Raw genomic sequence first — 15,996 nt, forward strand, 5'->3', positions numbered from 1 at the left:
GAACCAATTTGGTAATTGCTTCCGGCTGGACCAGAATTGCCGTGATGCGGAGGTGACGCAGGCATTTTGTACAGCAGGAAAAACAGGAATAAAACTAGACCAGAAAAATGGGAACGTGCAAATTCCAGCAGAAGTGGCTGACACGTTTAACGCGCTAAAACATTTAACGTAATTAACGCAGCATCCGTAAAAAAAAATGTATCGTTTGGTTAGCTTTACATTATATGATCCCAGTCTTATTCGTGCAAATACTTTGAACCTGAACTTGGCTTGAACGAACAGTAACACTCACAATTATGCCAAAATGTCCGTTTTTGTTGAGTATCCTCATAACATAAGAGCAGTCTTGAGTTAAATAGTCTAAAATGAACTTGAAGAGTTGAGTGAATGAGGAGCGTGCGAGATATCGTGCAGCAGCGGCTGGTTTTAAAGGGACACCAGCCACTAATTCTCTCTGTCATTAATGTTAATCAAAGAACAAAGGGATCAGAGAAAATCACTAACTGCTCTTGACTAAAGAACTTTTGTATCTTTAATAATGATTAGTCTATATTTAATCTAATTTATGCTGTGCAGGCTGTTTGATAACTTTATTCAATTTCTGTATATTGTTCTGTAAATGTTAGACAGGAAGGGCACAGGTAAATATGACATTTATTATGGGTTCATGTGAGGATTGTTTGAAGTTTATCAATAGCTGTATTAGTATTAGTGAGACTGACCCTCATTCATAAAAAAAGATGCCATTAAACAAGTATTTGAAATATACTGTCTTTGTTTTTTTCTACATTAATTTGGAGATTAACTGTGAAATTATTACAATTATGTCGTTCTCAACCCGTAAGTACCTTAATTCATCTTCGGAACACTAATAAAGATCTTCTTGATGAAATCCGAGAGCTTTCTGTTCCCTCCATAGACCGCAATGTCTTTGTCTTTACTACTTTTCTGGGCCTTGAAAGTTGCATTGTTAAAACTAGAGATGGACCGATTGATCGGCTGGTCAACGGAATCGGCCGATTTTCACATGATCGGCCATGATCTGCTTTATCATGGAATCTGGTTTTATGCCGTCAAATGCACTCGGGCGCCGCATGATTAACATCGCGCAACATCAGCATCACACGCTTTTTCTTTTTTTTTCTCGGCGTGTATGTTAATCAATGAGTGCATTCACACTGGGAGCAGGAGCGTCGCGTGAGCAACAGTGAAGCGCAGGTTTCGGCGCCGAGTCTATTTTTGCGGCGCTCAATTTAAGTGAAAGCACACTTTTGATGGACAAAATATGATTTCATCCAAAAAGTGCCCAAAATGCACAGAATTTGCATGTCTGGTGGGGGTTTTTTGGGGGTTTTTTTTTGTTTTTTTTGTACTTTTATTTCGCTTTTTTCAAATACAATAACCAACATCAGACATAACACAAAGGCAACAACTACAGAGCGACAACAACAACAACAACAACAACAATAAAAGAAAAGGAAAATAAAATAAAAAATAAACTAAAAAGGGAGATACAATGTAAGACAGTTAGAAAATTAACTTTATCCAATCAAGTCATGTGGTACTATATTTATATAATTCAAAAAGGGTTTCCAGATTTTATGAAATAAGTCACCCCTGCTTCACATTGAATATGTGATCTTCTCTAAGGGAACACAGCTGCAAATCTCCGACAACCACAATCCAATTGGCACATCAGTGACTGCTTTCCATTTCAAAGCAATTTTTTAGCTATTATTAACAACATTTCAGTAAGCTTAATAGCTTGTCTGTTTTGGAGGTTAGAGTTGGTAAAATTGCCTAATAAACACACCTCTGGATCCATTGGAAAATCAATTCCATGAATATGTGATATGCTATCACATACTTGCACCCAAAACACCTTAACTTTAGGACACAACCAGGTGGAATGCAAAAATGTCCCTCCTTCTGTACCACATCTGAAGCAGAGGGTTGAAATACTGTTGTTAAATGTATGTAATCTAGATGGAGTGTAGTAGAGCTGGTGTAAAAAATTAAACTGAATTAATCTATACCTAGAATTCAAGGTTGAGGTGACCCTATCTTTACATAATTGACCCCACAGGTCCCAATCTATTCTTACCCCCAAATCCTGCTCCCATCTCCTTCTGGATTTATGTCTGGTGTGTTTTAACAAGAACTGAAGTAGGCTAGGCTATGTCAGAAAAGAAAATGAAGACTCCAAGATATTTATAGAAAATGTACCCATTTAAACTTGTTTTTATTATTTCCCAATCGTTTCCCTGCACATGCTCCACTTGTCCCGTTTAGCCTGGCTGGACATGTGTCAGATGAGAGAAGAACTGTTTGAGAAATATAACTTGCCATTGATATACAAGTGATTGCAATAGGCGTGTGTGTGTGATATATCTTTATACTGCAAGGCTATATTTATATATTATTTTATTGCCATTACCTGTTTTCATACAGAAGTTTAGTTTGCTAAATATATCAAATTTTTTTTGTTGGATATTCTATGTTCTATTAAAGAGAAGATGGAAAATAAATATTTGTGTGTGCTGTAGTGGTTTAAAAAAAATGAAATCGGAATCGGCAGGTCAAACTTCAGGAAAAATAGGAAATCGGGATCGGCCTAGAAAATTGTAATCGGTGCATCTCTAGTTAAAACAGTCATGTGACTACAGTGGTTTAACTTTAATGTTATGAAGCGACGTATAACATTTACATTTAAACCACTGTAGTCACATGAACTATTTTAATGATTTCTTTACTACTTTGATATACTTGAATACTTGCTCATTCAAGAGACTACCCTCTGTTTGTTTAACGTCCATTTTGACCAACTTTTTTCCCTTTACTGTTCAGGTAAGCGTGTACAAATCCGGAAGCCGATAACGGGTGTGTCAGATGTGGCTCCGTCGCGGCGGATCTCAAGGCCGATTATCGTTTCCAGCAGTCAGAAAAAGAGCCCGCCCCGGCCGCTGAGGGAGCGACTAGTGCATTTACTGGCCCTCAAGCCCTACCGCAAACCCGAACTGCTGGTGCGGCTCACGAAAGAAGGCCTGTCTCCTCAGGACAAGGAGACACTGGACAGCCTCCTGCAACAGGTTCGTAACCAGCACTAGAAATACTAATTGATAGCTTTGTTACATATATTCTAAAATGCAATATCCATACTGCATGCTGTAATAAATAGTACAAGTAATATGCAAGTATAGAACCTCTTTCAAAGTTATGGTTTTGGTTTGACTAATTTAGTTTGTTTGACCCATTCTAAATCGTGTTTTTGAACTCTACTTGGACATAACGGCTCAACCTAGACACATTTGTCAAAACCTAGACGGACAAACTCAGGCCTGCATAAAGCCAAAGCATGTAATATACAGAGGCTGTCAGCACGCTGTTGTAGTGTTGTTTGTTTTTCTACACTGGTGTTGAAATACAGCGCTTATTTTTAGAGAGCCAAAGACTTAAGCCTCTTGTTTCATTTTGCTGTGTTTTATTTTTTTCCTGGCTGGGTGTAGGTGGCTAACCTGAATAGTAAGGACAACACCTTCACATTGAAGGATTGTTTGTTCAAGGAAGTTCAGAAGGACTGGCCTGGTTACACTGAGATGGACCAACAGATTCTGAAGAGAATTCTTGTACGGTAAGCTTCAGTGACTTTCATATCCACCCTCAATTATCTGTCATTTTTTCCTTGGAATTTTTTCTTAAAGCAATTTTTCTTGCTTTACTTTCTTGGTTATACATATATATATATATATATATATATATATATATATATATATATATATATATATATATATATATATATATATATATATATATACATATACATATACATATACATATACATATACATTTTGCAGTAAAGTTTAAGGACTCTTTTGCCACATGCAATGAAATGCTTGATTTGTTTTATTTTATTTCTCACTCCTGGTGTGCAAAAATTATTTTGAGTATTTATTCTTTGCCATGTGCCTGTGTTTTGCATAAGCACGACAATATACTCCTTTCTTTATCACAACGCATTTCAACTGCAATATTGCTTGAATTTGTTTGTTTTTTCAGTAATCGTACAGCTTTATTCACTCAAGGCTGGCCCGCAGATTTTTATTGGTTTTTCAAAATGTGAGAGACCACAAACTTGAAAATAAAAAAAATCATAGACTTATACCTATAGTGTGTGGAGTGCTGCGATGTGACCAAGACAGCACAACACGCAATATCCGAATCCAAAATTTGGGCAATCTCGCAAAATCTCTCGTGGTCAAACGTGACTTAATATACAACGATGGCGGACGATGGGCAAGAACTCTGTTTCTGATTGGGTATAGTTTCGTTCCAAGTGACAATCTACAGAGTGCCTGTGCGTAAGTCCTCGGGGTTCCCCCCACACAACAGGATTTCTGATCCTAAACATTCAACATGTTGGAGATTTACGATATGAGATCAGTGCGGCTCAGACTTCCGAGCAAAATGAATCACTCTTAACACACATCACACCACAGGGAAATCATCGAAAATAATCTATAGAACCATCAAGATTATCGTGACTTTACCTAGGATTGTCAGAAGGGGAGAATTTGGCCCAAAATCAGCCCGATTATTTTGGTGTAAGACCCCTGGAAGCTAAATTTAGAGAGGCCATGCTACATGCTAGACCGGGGAGAACATGGTGTTGTGATATCTGTTCAAAACAAAATGAAAATATTTGCCAGAAACAAACCCAACACCCGTGTGGAACACACTACACTCGCTTGCACTTTGAGACTGGTGGTGAAGCTTCTCAGCTGACGGGCCTTTTTACATCCACACACCCCCCTCTTGCACCCGCCCACTTTCCCATCTGGTCTTGAACGACGTGCTGTCATGTAAGAGCCGTGACTGTGTGCAGTCGGGAGGTTAGTGATGCAACCTTATTCCAGCACATGCTGATCCGTGTGTTGGTGGCACAGGTCCAAGGCCAGGCCGTGCATGGGCATACGCAGTTTGATCGAGACCATAGCGACTCATGCCCACCTACTCACAGGCATAGACCCCTGTCCATGTACCCTTGATGGAGGCGGGGCCTGCTATCGGGACACATTGTCCCGTGTCGTACTGCCCCCTGTTGACATGCACACAAACTCCCTCAGTGCACTTGACCTCAAGCAGCATTATGAACTTTGGCTGATTGTTTTTTTGTTTGTTTTTTTGCATTTAAGTTACCATGTTTGATGTTAAAATACACATTTATATGGAAAATTAAATCATCTGACGTGATTGGAGTGCCCATTCTCTGTGGTGGTGTTTCGCAGAACTCTGACCAACGACACTAAAGTTATGCCACTTGACAAAGTTGTTTGTATTTACTAGGGGTGTAACGATGCACTCATGTCACGATTAGATAAATATCACGATACGATATTATTGCGATACTCCAAGACACATGAAAAAAATGTACTGTTGATTTAAAATGCTAAATTTGATATAACATTGTGGGTGTAAATAAATAGGCTTGGACTGGGGCCTGGAAACCCAATGCACAAGGACAATAGTGACACCAGAATAAAAATATTCATGATTCTGAAGCTGAAAATAAATACAGAATTATTTCAGAAGAATATTCTTGCACTCGTTCACCGACTCGATATATTTAAAATAATGTAGGCCACTTTTTACTGGGAGCATAAGACATTTGGCATTATCAGGACCCACAAATATTCCCCCATTGCAATATTATAGCTACATTTATATTCAACATTATAGTAGTTTAATGTAGTATGAAAACCAAAATTCTATTAAACTTGAATTTTTTTTCTCACACATTAATTTTTATTTTGGGTGAACTATACACAATATATAGTCACTATCCACGGTACATATTGTTGCTTTTTGTATTGCGATATATTGACACAATGTATTTACACTGGCCATATTTCGATGTACATGTTGTTTTAACTGATGATATATGTCGCACAAGTTGGTCAATCTTTTTTTTTCCAAGACTCTTTTGGTCAGTACATTTGTTTTCCTGCTATGCCATTTAAATGTATTTAGTGCAGTAATGCGTTTGCCAAAGTGACATTTAAACAGCTTCATCGTATTCTGTCTTCATGAGGACTAGTTGGAATTGTCAATGTTGTGGACACGATATTCACATAACCATCTGCTTCTCAATAAATTGCTTATCAATTGCAAGACAAGTTCAGATGGGTCTTTATCAGAGATATTTTGATGTGCTATGCTTCAATAATTAATATCTCAGTTTTAGTTTATTTTTCTGGAGTTATACATGCAAACCAATTAAAGGTAAACATTTTACAGCACAGTCTGCAGCACTTTTCTGGATTAGTCAGGTTCTTTTGATCTCACTGAGGCTGTTCCTTGGTTCTTTTTAAACTGATGATTCCTTGTCTTACATTCTCCACAGAAAACTGTGTAAGCCTCAGAGCAGTACCCCTGTGTCTGTGGAGAGCCCGGTCAGCCCGCACAAAGAGCCAGCCAGCAGCTCACCCTCTCAGGTCAGCCTTTTGCCTCGTTTTAGACCCGTCAAAGCTGGAATAGTACTTTTATGATGGATCTGTTTGTGTTATGAGGAAATATGTAAGGGTTAATCCTTTCCTGCTCCCACATTTATCTTACATCAAATCATTCATCAAAATGATGCACTACTAGTAAACAACTGCTAAACATTTAATCACTATTTAATAACATCCCAGTTTAACGAACCATCATTGTTCGTGGCCAACAGAAACGACCTGCAGCAGAGTTCATCGATCCCCTGGCCAATAAGAAACCCAGAATATCGCATCTAGCTAGCAAGTCTACAGGGCTCATCAACGGCAAACTGAGCTCATCCAATGGTAAGGACTCTTCTAGTTCTCAAGCGGCAGAGACGTCGTCGAGCTCTCAAATCCCTCCGCTGGAGATCCCCCGACCCTTTGACCCCCTTTCGGATGTCAGCAACGACTCCAACGGCAGAGACTGTGAAAGTCTGGAGGCGGCAGTGGCGGAAAGACTGAGTCAGCCCCCGTCATTCGCCCCTCGCTCCACAACGCAAGAGGAAGTTCTGGGACCCATGTCCCCAACCCACAGCAGCCTGGACGGATCTCAGACCCGGACCGCTCAACTCTCACTGCATGGCAAGCCTAAGAAGAAGTCAAAAAAACACAAGGACAAAGACAAGTCTAAGGAAAAAGACCGAGAGCGGGACATGAAGAAGGAGAGGAGAGTTGAAGACCATGGCTTGGATCAGAGGAAAACCTGTGATGTCACAACAAGCGATAGGAGGACAGGTGCGGATTACTTTCTCTGAATAATTTATAATGTCAAGGGTTATGATGTCAAAGCACCTCAGAATGCTGCAGGTGAACTTTTGTCCCATTTGAATTTAGTCTATAATCTCAATTAGATTATAGACTAGATTTTGGATCTTGAGTATTTTGAAGAGTATTTTTGGCAAAAAAGTTGATTAATAAACAACCAAGTTTAGTTAAATAGTCGTAGAGGAGGCCCATCAATTGAACAAAAAGTAGTCCCAGCAACTAACGCATTCGGTTAGTGAAGTAATTAGCGGAATCGTTCAGACAACTCCCTAATTAGTCAATTAGTCTAACGACCAACCTAGTCGTTAGTGAGGCCGATTAATTGGTGGTGTGGGCTGTCTGAACATCTATTCAAGTAGGCGATTACTAGTCCAAAATCTGACACTGTGGGTTAGTGAGGTCATTCGCTGAATAATTATTCAGGCAACACACCAACTATTTGATTAGTAGTCCAACAACCGACCTAGTTTGTTAGTGGGGTCGATTTGTTGAATAGTCGCTCAGATAACCCATCAGTTATTTGATTAATGGTCTAACAACAGACTAGTTGGATTAGTGAAGGCAATTAGCTAAATGGTTATTCAGACGCCTCACCAACTAGTTGATTAATAGTCCCAACATCTAGCGTGGCCTGTTAGCAAGGTCTATTAGTGAAAGTCATTCAAACAATCTATCGAATATTTGATAAGTAATCTAACAACCGACAAGTAGGGGTGGCGAGTTGAAGCCCCATTGAAGCTTTTCAGCCGAGTGGTTCACAAAAGGGTTCATTTCTCGAGGCTTCATTTCCTCACAATACCACCTGGTGGTCAAAGAGTGGAAAACAAGCAGATACATTACAGATGACCTGCCTACACTGTATTTTGCACCAGTTAAGGCTTAGAAATAATGGTGGAAAAATAAATCCATATAGACTAATCTATTTATATAAATATAATGTGTAGTTTCTGGTGGTATATAATGATTGTATAACATAACTGTGTAATAAACGTATTGGCTTTGTAAGTCCGTCTAATTCGAGCCAACTGCGGTCCTCGATTAGAGGTGAAGGTCTCAACACGCGTTCCGTCTTTTCCAATGGCAAAGGGATTTTTTAATTAAATATAATATATTTTGTCTTATGTATTAACTCGTTTCATCTGACTCCATAAAATGAAAGTGTTTTTTCAATGATATCTGTGCATCATTAAGTATACGTTAATGTTTGACTATTCCTTTTAACTCCTATGAAAATAAAGTCAAAGTCTGTTAGAATAATCAAATATAACAATTTATTATGTCAGGTAAATGTATTATAACAATTCCATAATCAATTGAAAGATAATCAATGCAAATCATCAAATGTTCTAGAACAAAGAGGAAAATCTTTTACCCGGCATGAAATACATGAATGCTGAGTCTCGGCGACTCAGCATCCACGGGCTATCTGAGATACAGAAAAAGCCACGATCCCTTGCTGCCTTCCATTAAATAGCCAGACCTCATTTCATATGTAAAACTAGAGTTTAGTGGAAATTTACTGTATTCCCCCACCACTACTGGGGGTAGGAAGTTTTACCATCCGCTAAGACAGTGGAAATTAGCATTCATGAATTTACACCTTTGGGAGTGCCTAGAGACCACATTCCTTTGTGTGCCAGTTATTCCTAAACTCTTAAAACCCTTATTTCCTTTTGTTTTACTTATTTGGAAATGAGACATATGTACCAGCCACCCTGAGACCTTTAAAATGGTACTAAACACAATACTCAATGATAATCATTCACATTAAACCATATATATATTCTTATGTGAGTTTTAGCTGTTACTGGGTGAAATGTAAATCAGGTGAGACTGCGTGAGGGGGAGGTCGAATGCTATTTCAGCAAGTTCCTTTGTTTCAATAGACCATGTGGTCAAGACAGTGTCTCCAACCAGTTCTTACAAGGCCAAATGTTAATTTCCAGCTTCAACCAGTTTCCCAGTCTTACAGCTTGAAATATGGGACTATCAAATGTCTAAATCAATACTTTGGTCATAATAGGAAGGACGGCCGATATTATTATTCTAAAACTGGAAAGTGGCTGGGTTTATATACATTCTCGAAATATCACGGCAAGATTCGAACCGCTTCCTGAACCAGTCAGGCCGAAGCGAGGCTTCGGACGCAATCAATGACGTCATTGGTCTAAAGCGATACAAGCCTCGATACGCGCTTCACTGAAATCTCCCGGGATTTCTCGACACATGCTCCGAAGCGTCGGCACAGAATGTAACATCCCTACCGACAAGTATGTTAGTGAGGTTAATTATATAAATAGTAGTTCAGATAGCCGACAAGCTAGTTGTTGAATAGTCATTCAGACTGTCCATCAATTCTGATTAGTCAGTAAGTTGAAAAGTCAAAAGACAGTCCACTTACTAGTTCAACAACTGACCTAGTCAACCAGTGAGGTTGATGAGTGCGAACATCCCTCCAACTAGTCTGTTTTGAAAATGTATAGTTTTGCACATCCCTCTTCAGATTGTTTTTAGCAGTTTTTTTTCCTCTCCCAGCATAAGTGTGGACTGACGTCATGGCGTATTGTCCTTGTCCCTTAGTCTGCAGGATAAAACTGTCCTTGAAATCACTTTTCTTTTTTTCTTTTCAGGTCTAAACGGAACGTGCAACAGCTCCAGCATTCCTGCATCTTCATCAGAGTCAACAGACTATTTATTGTAAGCACCTCTTTGTACATTTTCAAGTTGGAACAGTCTTTTCACTTAGCTTTTGCGTCAGGTTTGTTCTAAAAAAAAAAGTTGAAAACAACATTAAACTTTTATGAAGTTTATAAAACTGATGTTTTTTCCGCATGGTTTCCTATTACAGAAAATACACAGTGATAAGCTCGCAAGAGCAACGTCAGACTTACAAGATTGACTTCAACTCCGAGTACAGCGAGTACCGGGGCCTCCACTCACGGATAGAGGGCATCACCCGACAGTTCACTATACTCGACTCCGAGCTCAAACAACTCCAGCAGGGCACAGACAAGTACAAGGTATCTTTATTGAAAATCCCATACCAAACATGCAGTGCATCCATCCACGCATATGATTACAACTCATTTTTTATTAATATGCTGTCGCCCCCCAGTCTGATCCCAGTAGTCATGTCTTCCTCTGGAAAATGAAAAATTAAAGAGGGTAGTTGACTCATCCAGGGTCCTACTGTAATCTTCACATCTTGATAAATTGGAAACTGTTCCTGTTTTTCTTCTCCTTGCCTCTCCCAATCTAGTCTGGGAGAGTAATGAAATATACAACACAATCATCTGACTGATTAGAGGCAATCATGTTAAATAACCAGAGCAGAGTGTCGTGAGGCATCATTTATTTCTCCTGCACGTAGTCATAATCCTTTATAGGGCTCAATAATGAAGTTATCCCGCTGGCTTGCGGCCAGTTTGACTTGCAGGTCAGGTGCCAGCTGCCATTTGCATTATAGCTGTAAAACTGTGTTCCCAGATCTGGCTAGGAAAATTAAGCAACATGGTTTGACAAAACAACAAAAACGGCAGAAACAAGGGAGGAAATGTATGTAGAGTGTCTTGAACAGGAGGTGGGGATTTTTGACCGCTACTACTTTGGTCAATCATACTTTGTGCTGTAAGCGCTAACAGGATTGGGCGCTAACTTGATTTAGTAAAAGAAGCTGATCATAGAGATTCTCTTCTAACTCATTTGTTTGTCTGGTCTTATTACACATTTGAAACTACTGTATTAAAGCAGGAACATCATTGAAAATATCTGTTTCTCCTTTTCACAGACAATCCACAACCAGATACTTGAAGAGTATCGTAAAATCAAAAAGGTAAACCGACAGTCTCTTCCACCTTTTTTGTAAAAAAAAATAATACTTTGCGTTTAAAATACTGATCACGTTCTCTTCTTTTCTCACAGACTAATCCAAACTATAGCCAAGAGAAGAACCGCTGTGAATATCTACACAACAAACTGGCACATATTAAAAAACTGATAGCAGAATATGATCAACAGCAACTTCAAAACTGGCACTAATAACAATATTTTGTCTCATTGTTTTTTCTTTCTCCCTTGAGAAAAAGAAACAAACTCTGGATTTTTTTCTTCTTTTTTTTCTTTTCTTGGTTTTCTCTAAAAACAAGTTGCTCTAATGTAAAATGCCACGAAACTGATTTCTTTTCCCCCCTCTGTAGTTGGCCAAGTGCTCTAGTTAGGACAATGCAGACCCATGAATTTCATTTATGGGATGTGGGACATGGGCATACTCAGCCATGCTTACCTGTGTAGCCTAATGCATTATGGGATTGGTTGCCAGCTCCCTTCCATTCTCGAATGTGTGAAAGGAAAAACTTTCTTTGAAGCTCTTTTCCTGGCGTTGCGAACGAGGATAACCAACAGCCATTCCCAGATTCTAATAGTTTAAGGTTTCTAAAAAGGAAGAGAATTTTTTTTAAGTGGATATTATTTTTCTGTATGTACTAAAATGGAAGGTCCTAATGATAAACTATATTTTATTTTATATTTATTTTTTCCTTTTTTTTTGGTCTTCCATAGGCATACATCAGTCCGATTATGATTTCACACTCCTCAGATTGAGTGCTAAACATCTTGTCCCGTCCCTTTGGTCTTTATCTCCTTAATCAGTCAGTATTTTATGCAAAAGCTGCCTTGGATTTCAAGAGATCCCTATCGCAGTACACTTTCCCCATTTTCTTTTTTGTTTTGAGTGTTGTAGTGTCTGAAACGGCACTATCTAGCTGCAATGCGCTAGACCACGTGCAATGGACATGAATCCGATGCCTATCCGAGGAAGATCACCGTCTGTTTAGAGGCTTTGACAGAATCAGTATTAAGCGACGGCCATGGTAAAGCTCCATACGGATGAACTTGCCATTCCAGGAGTGAGGGTAGCGATCCAGTGTCGGCACTTTTTTGCAATATCACATGCTTTTGAATGAAAAATATTGCTTTATCACAACCCTCATCATATTGAATCATGAATCCGGTGTGGTTGTAAAAGGTGCAGGCAAATCTTGCGAAATTGTGCCTCACGTGAGCCGTGCGTCGTCCCTCAGGTATCTAGAGTGATCCAATATTGCTAGTTACGAGTGTGACGGTAACATCACGTCTGTGGCCAAACTTACTTGGTATTCTTCCAGAAAATGGTGGATGTATCCCTTTAATGTAGCCCTATGGTGTTTCCAATGGGCTGGTTGGTGAAGACAAAACGGCAGAAACGCAACCTTCGCTCACTGTCTGAACCCTTTAGCAATTCAATGCTTGCTTGAATACTGAGTATTTGTGGGGCGTTTGACCATTTCAGACAGTATTTTCATTACGAGATGACTGTTAAATTCCATTAAGGCATCTCATCGTGGAGGATCCATTACAAGCCTCTGACGTGCTCCTCACATTACTGTGGCATCCGCCTCGTGGAAGCTCGACCACAAGTTGATCACCTGTCAGGTCCTGTTGAAGCATCAGTTGTACTTCTGATATCTGAACTCTTTTTATGTTTAAATATTAAAATTCAGCACTTTGCTCAGCTTCTTGCTGTTACTCTTACCTGGGTTTTGTTGCAAGGAGACACTTGCCTTGTCTATCTGTCTGTGTATGCATGCTTTCTGACTGTTGAAGACATAAAAAAAGGGTAAAGGCCAGTGTTTAGAGCAGTTTTACACTGCTGTTTAATGTTCAAGAGCATTTGAAGCCAAATACTTCTCAAATTGCCCCGAATTTACCTGGCCAGCATTAGTTGTTGCGATTTTTAGGAGCGCAATTGAAGAATTGAAATAAAGCCAAATTTGACTCTTCTGAATCGATTGTTTAAAAGCAATTGAGAAATTTAAATCAACAATTCTCAATCACAAATTTACCAGGTAAACCACAAATATTTAGTCGTGAGAATTATTTTTGTAATCACGGTCTTTTACGTTACCCGAAGAAACAGTCTGAAAATGCTGCAAACAATTCAACGACAAATACGAATGCCGTTTGTTTGGATTGGAAACTGCTACGACTCTTCAAACAATGTCGAGACAACCGGGGGGGAAATGTGCCAAATGACCTGTTGTATAGGTTTGCATCAGATGAAATATGTTGCTGTTTTAGCAAAAGAGAAATGAAAAATAAAGGGAGTGGGAGGAGCTTTTGGGACGAAGGCTTGCGATGTCAACGCTAAAACCCAAAGCGCGCTTTTTGAAATAACAAGGGACCGGGACTGAAATTTATCTTGGTATTTCAATAAAATTCTTGGAAAACTTGCTTTTTATTCTGAAGTGTTATTTTGTGTGTCCAAATGATGTTTCTTAGGGTGTGTTCAAGTTCTCTTGGGAAGTTTGTATTTACGAGTTGGGAAGTAGTTTACGTCGTTCAAGTCACGTTCTTTGGAGGAAGATGGAGATGTACCTTCTCTTAATTAACTACCCAAAAATACAGCTGGGTTTTTAAACTCTAGTTCTACAAATAAGGAACTCCCGCACACTATCAGTACTTGCAAGTAATATAAAAATGTTTTATTGGCAACGTTTCGGTCTCACGACCTTCATCGGGAGTTCCCGATGTATTATATTGTTATTACAATACTATTATATATTTTTTTATATATATATATCATCAATTATTTAGCCTATGTTGTAAAAAAACAGCCTGACAACGTCACTGCTAAATACCTATAGAACTGGGGTGCAAAACCACCACCCTGCACCATTTAGCTTTTAACTTTAAACGCACATGATCCAGCTAATCAAGTCCCTTAGAATTATTTGAAAACTATGGGTGTTGGAGCAGGGCTGTGGTGGCCCTCCAGGAACATGGGTAAAATTATACCCAAGGTCATAATTTGTATTGACAAATCAATTCAATATTTACCATCTTATATTCTGCGTAAATGTAAAGTTTTTGTCAACGTTAATTAAAAGAAAAATCCATTATGATAAGTCTTGTGGGGGATGTTTGGATCATGTTAGATAAATCCAGTTTTCCTTATGCTAGACTGCATGACAGTTCTCCAGATAACTTTAAAAGTTTCTACAAAATATATAGAAACAACTAGGATATGATGTCCTCGTCAATTTGATCCCATCTTGAAGCACTACCAAGTGTCCAGTAGGCTACACGTCGTTTCCAAAAAGCTTAAAGTTATAATTTTATGTCTATAATTCCATCATGCTTTAAGTTTTAGGACTGGGCGATATGGCAATATAACAGTGATCTAAGTGATCATCTAGATTTTGATCTACCTACATTTATAGTAAAACTGTATTTATAGTGTTGTCTAGCAGATAAAACGTTCATAGGCTGCTTTGTGTTTCCCAGGCGTCGAAATCAGGCACATATGGATACCTGATTCCTGGCCACATGTTAATGTCCATGGACCACTGGTTCTTTGGTAAATTGTAAGGATTACTGTCGAGTCCAATTGCCTTTAATTTAATATGATAATCGTTTGTTTTGCCAGTCATGTTGCAGGAAGTTTTGCCACTCGGCTGCGGGGGCGTGTTCCGGGGGTGAAGTGACGTCATCGCGCACCCACTGACACGCCTCCAACTCGTAAACTTGTATTTACGACTTTGTTGTGATGTTCAACTCGTATTCGATATTTCCTACGGCTACATCCATTAAAGGGATAGTTCATCCAAAATTTTAAATTCTGTCATCATTTACTCACCCTCAAGTTGTTCCAAACCTGTATGAGATTCTTCTGTTGAACACAAAAGAAAATATTTGAAAGAATGTTGGTAATCAAACAGTTTACGGCAGCCATTGACTTAGTAGGAAAGAAATACTATGGAAGTCAATGGCTACCATTTACTTTGTGGTTACCATCATTTTTCTAAATATCATCTTGTGTTCAACAGAAGAAAGAAACTCAGAGATTTGGAACAACATGAGAGCGAGTGAATGATGACAATTGTCGTTTTGGGGTGAACTGTCCCTTTAAAATTAGCCTCAATTTGCTCGTTTTGTTGTTAACAAATGCATAGACCGTTCGGTCAAAAGCCACTAGATGGCAGCACAGGTTTTGTTTTTTTATCAAGTTGTTGTAGTGCCTTTATTTACAGCCAGTAGGTCAGTTTATCAGCATAATGATTCTATATCTGTTTGGAAATATCATAACGTGTACTGCACGTCTAGTGGCTTTTTGTGCCTTATTGGCACTCAACCCCCTGGTTCTTTATAAACACTGGCCTACTAAACTCTGAGAGGGCACGTTTGGATGTATACTATAAGGGAAATGTCGTGTGAAATCCTCAGCTGCCTTCATGGTGCTATGTTGGCCTCAATTTTAGGAGAGCTCGATGAGAGTCAGCGAGTTCAGTTTGGCACAGCGCCAGCCTCTCGTTCCTGGCTTATTTGGGTCTCTCCCTGCCTGTCCTCGTTATCCCGTTACAACACACCGAACCCCCTGACAGTTGGAAGACGCCCTCAAGATTTAAGACTTTCCTTCCTGTTTGCTTAGGCCCACAAATTGCACTCTAATTGTCCACATTTACATTTCCCTCAAGATTGTGGGAATGCACTTTTAATATAGCTTCGAGTCCATGTTTGGGATGGGTTTGCTATACATATACAAGCTGTTTGTCACTGGTTGAACAACAACTTTTAGAGTATTATGGTGGATTACACATGTTTTTGCTTTGTGCAGTAATTCAGTAGCCGTATATCTTTAAAAGACTTTAATATGCCGTGATTCATG

General features: G+C 39.1%; 1 protein-coding gene across 1 annotated transcript in view; it reads left to right on the forward strand.

Annotated features, from left to right (window-relative positions):
* Positions 1-13,562, forward strand: part of ell (elongation factor RNA polymerase II) — a 39,075-nt gene extending 25,513 nt beyond the window's left edge. The window contains exons 5-12 of the mRNA XM_056256372.1: positions 2,848-3,089; positions 3,507-3,631; positions 6,401-6,491; positions 6,722-7,265; positions 9,926-9,992; positions 10,144-10,315; positions 11,083-11,127; positions 11,217-13,562. Coding sequence (XP_056112347.1) covers positions 2,848-3,089; positions 3,507-3,631; positions 6,401-6,491; positions 6,722-7,265; positions 9,926-9,992; positions 10,144-10,315; positions 11,083-11,127; positions 11,217-11,333 — 1,403 coding nt within the window. The 3' untranslated portion in view covers positions 11,334-13,562. The remainder of the gene's footprint in view (positions 1-2,847; positions 3,090-3,506; positions 3,632-6,400; positions 6,492-6,721; positions 7,266-9,925; positions 9,993-10,143; positions 10,316-11,082; positions 11,128-11,216) is intronic.
* Positions 13,563-15,996: the final 2,434 nt, after the last annotated feature.

Source organism: Rhinichthys klamathensis, unplaced genomic scaffold (assembly GCF_029890125.1).
Source record: "Rhinichthys klamathensis goyatoka isolate OS25496 unplaced genomic scaffold, OSU_Roscu_1.1 h1tg000127l_1, whole genome shotgun sequence".
Lineage (NCBI taxonomy): Eukaryota > Metazoa > Chordata > Actinopteri > Cypriniformes > Leuciscidae > Rhinichthys > Rhinichthys klamathensis.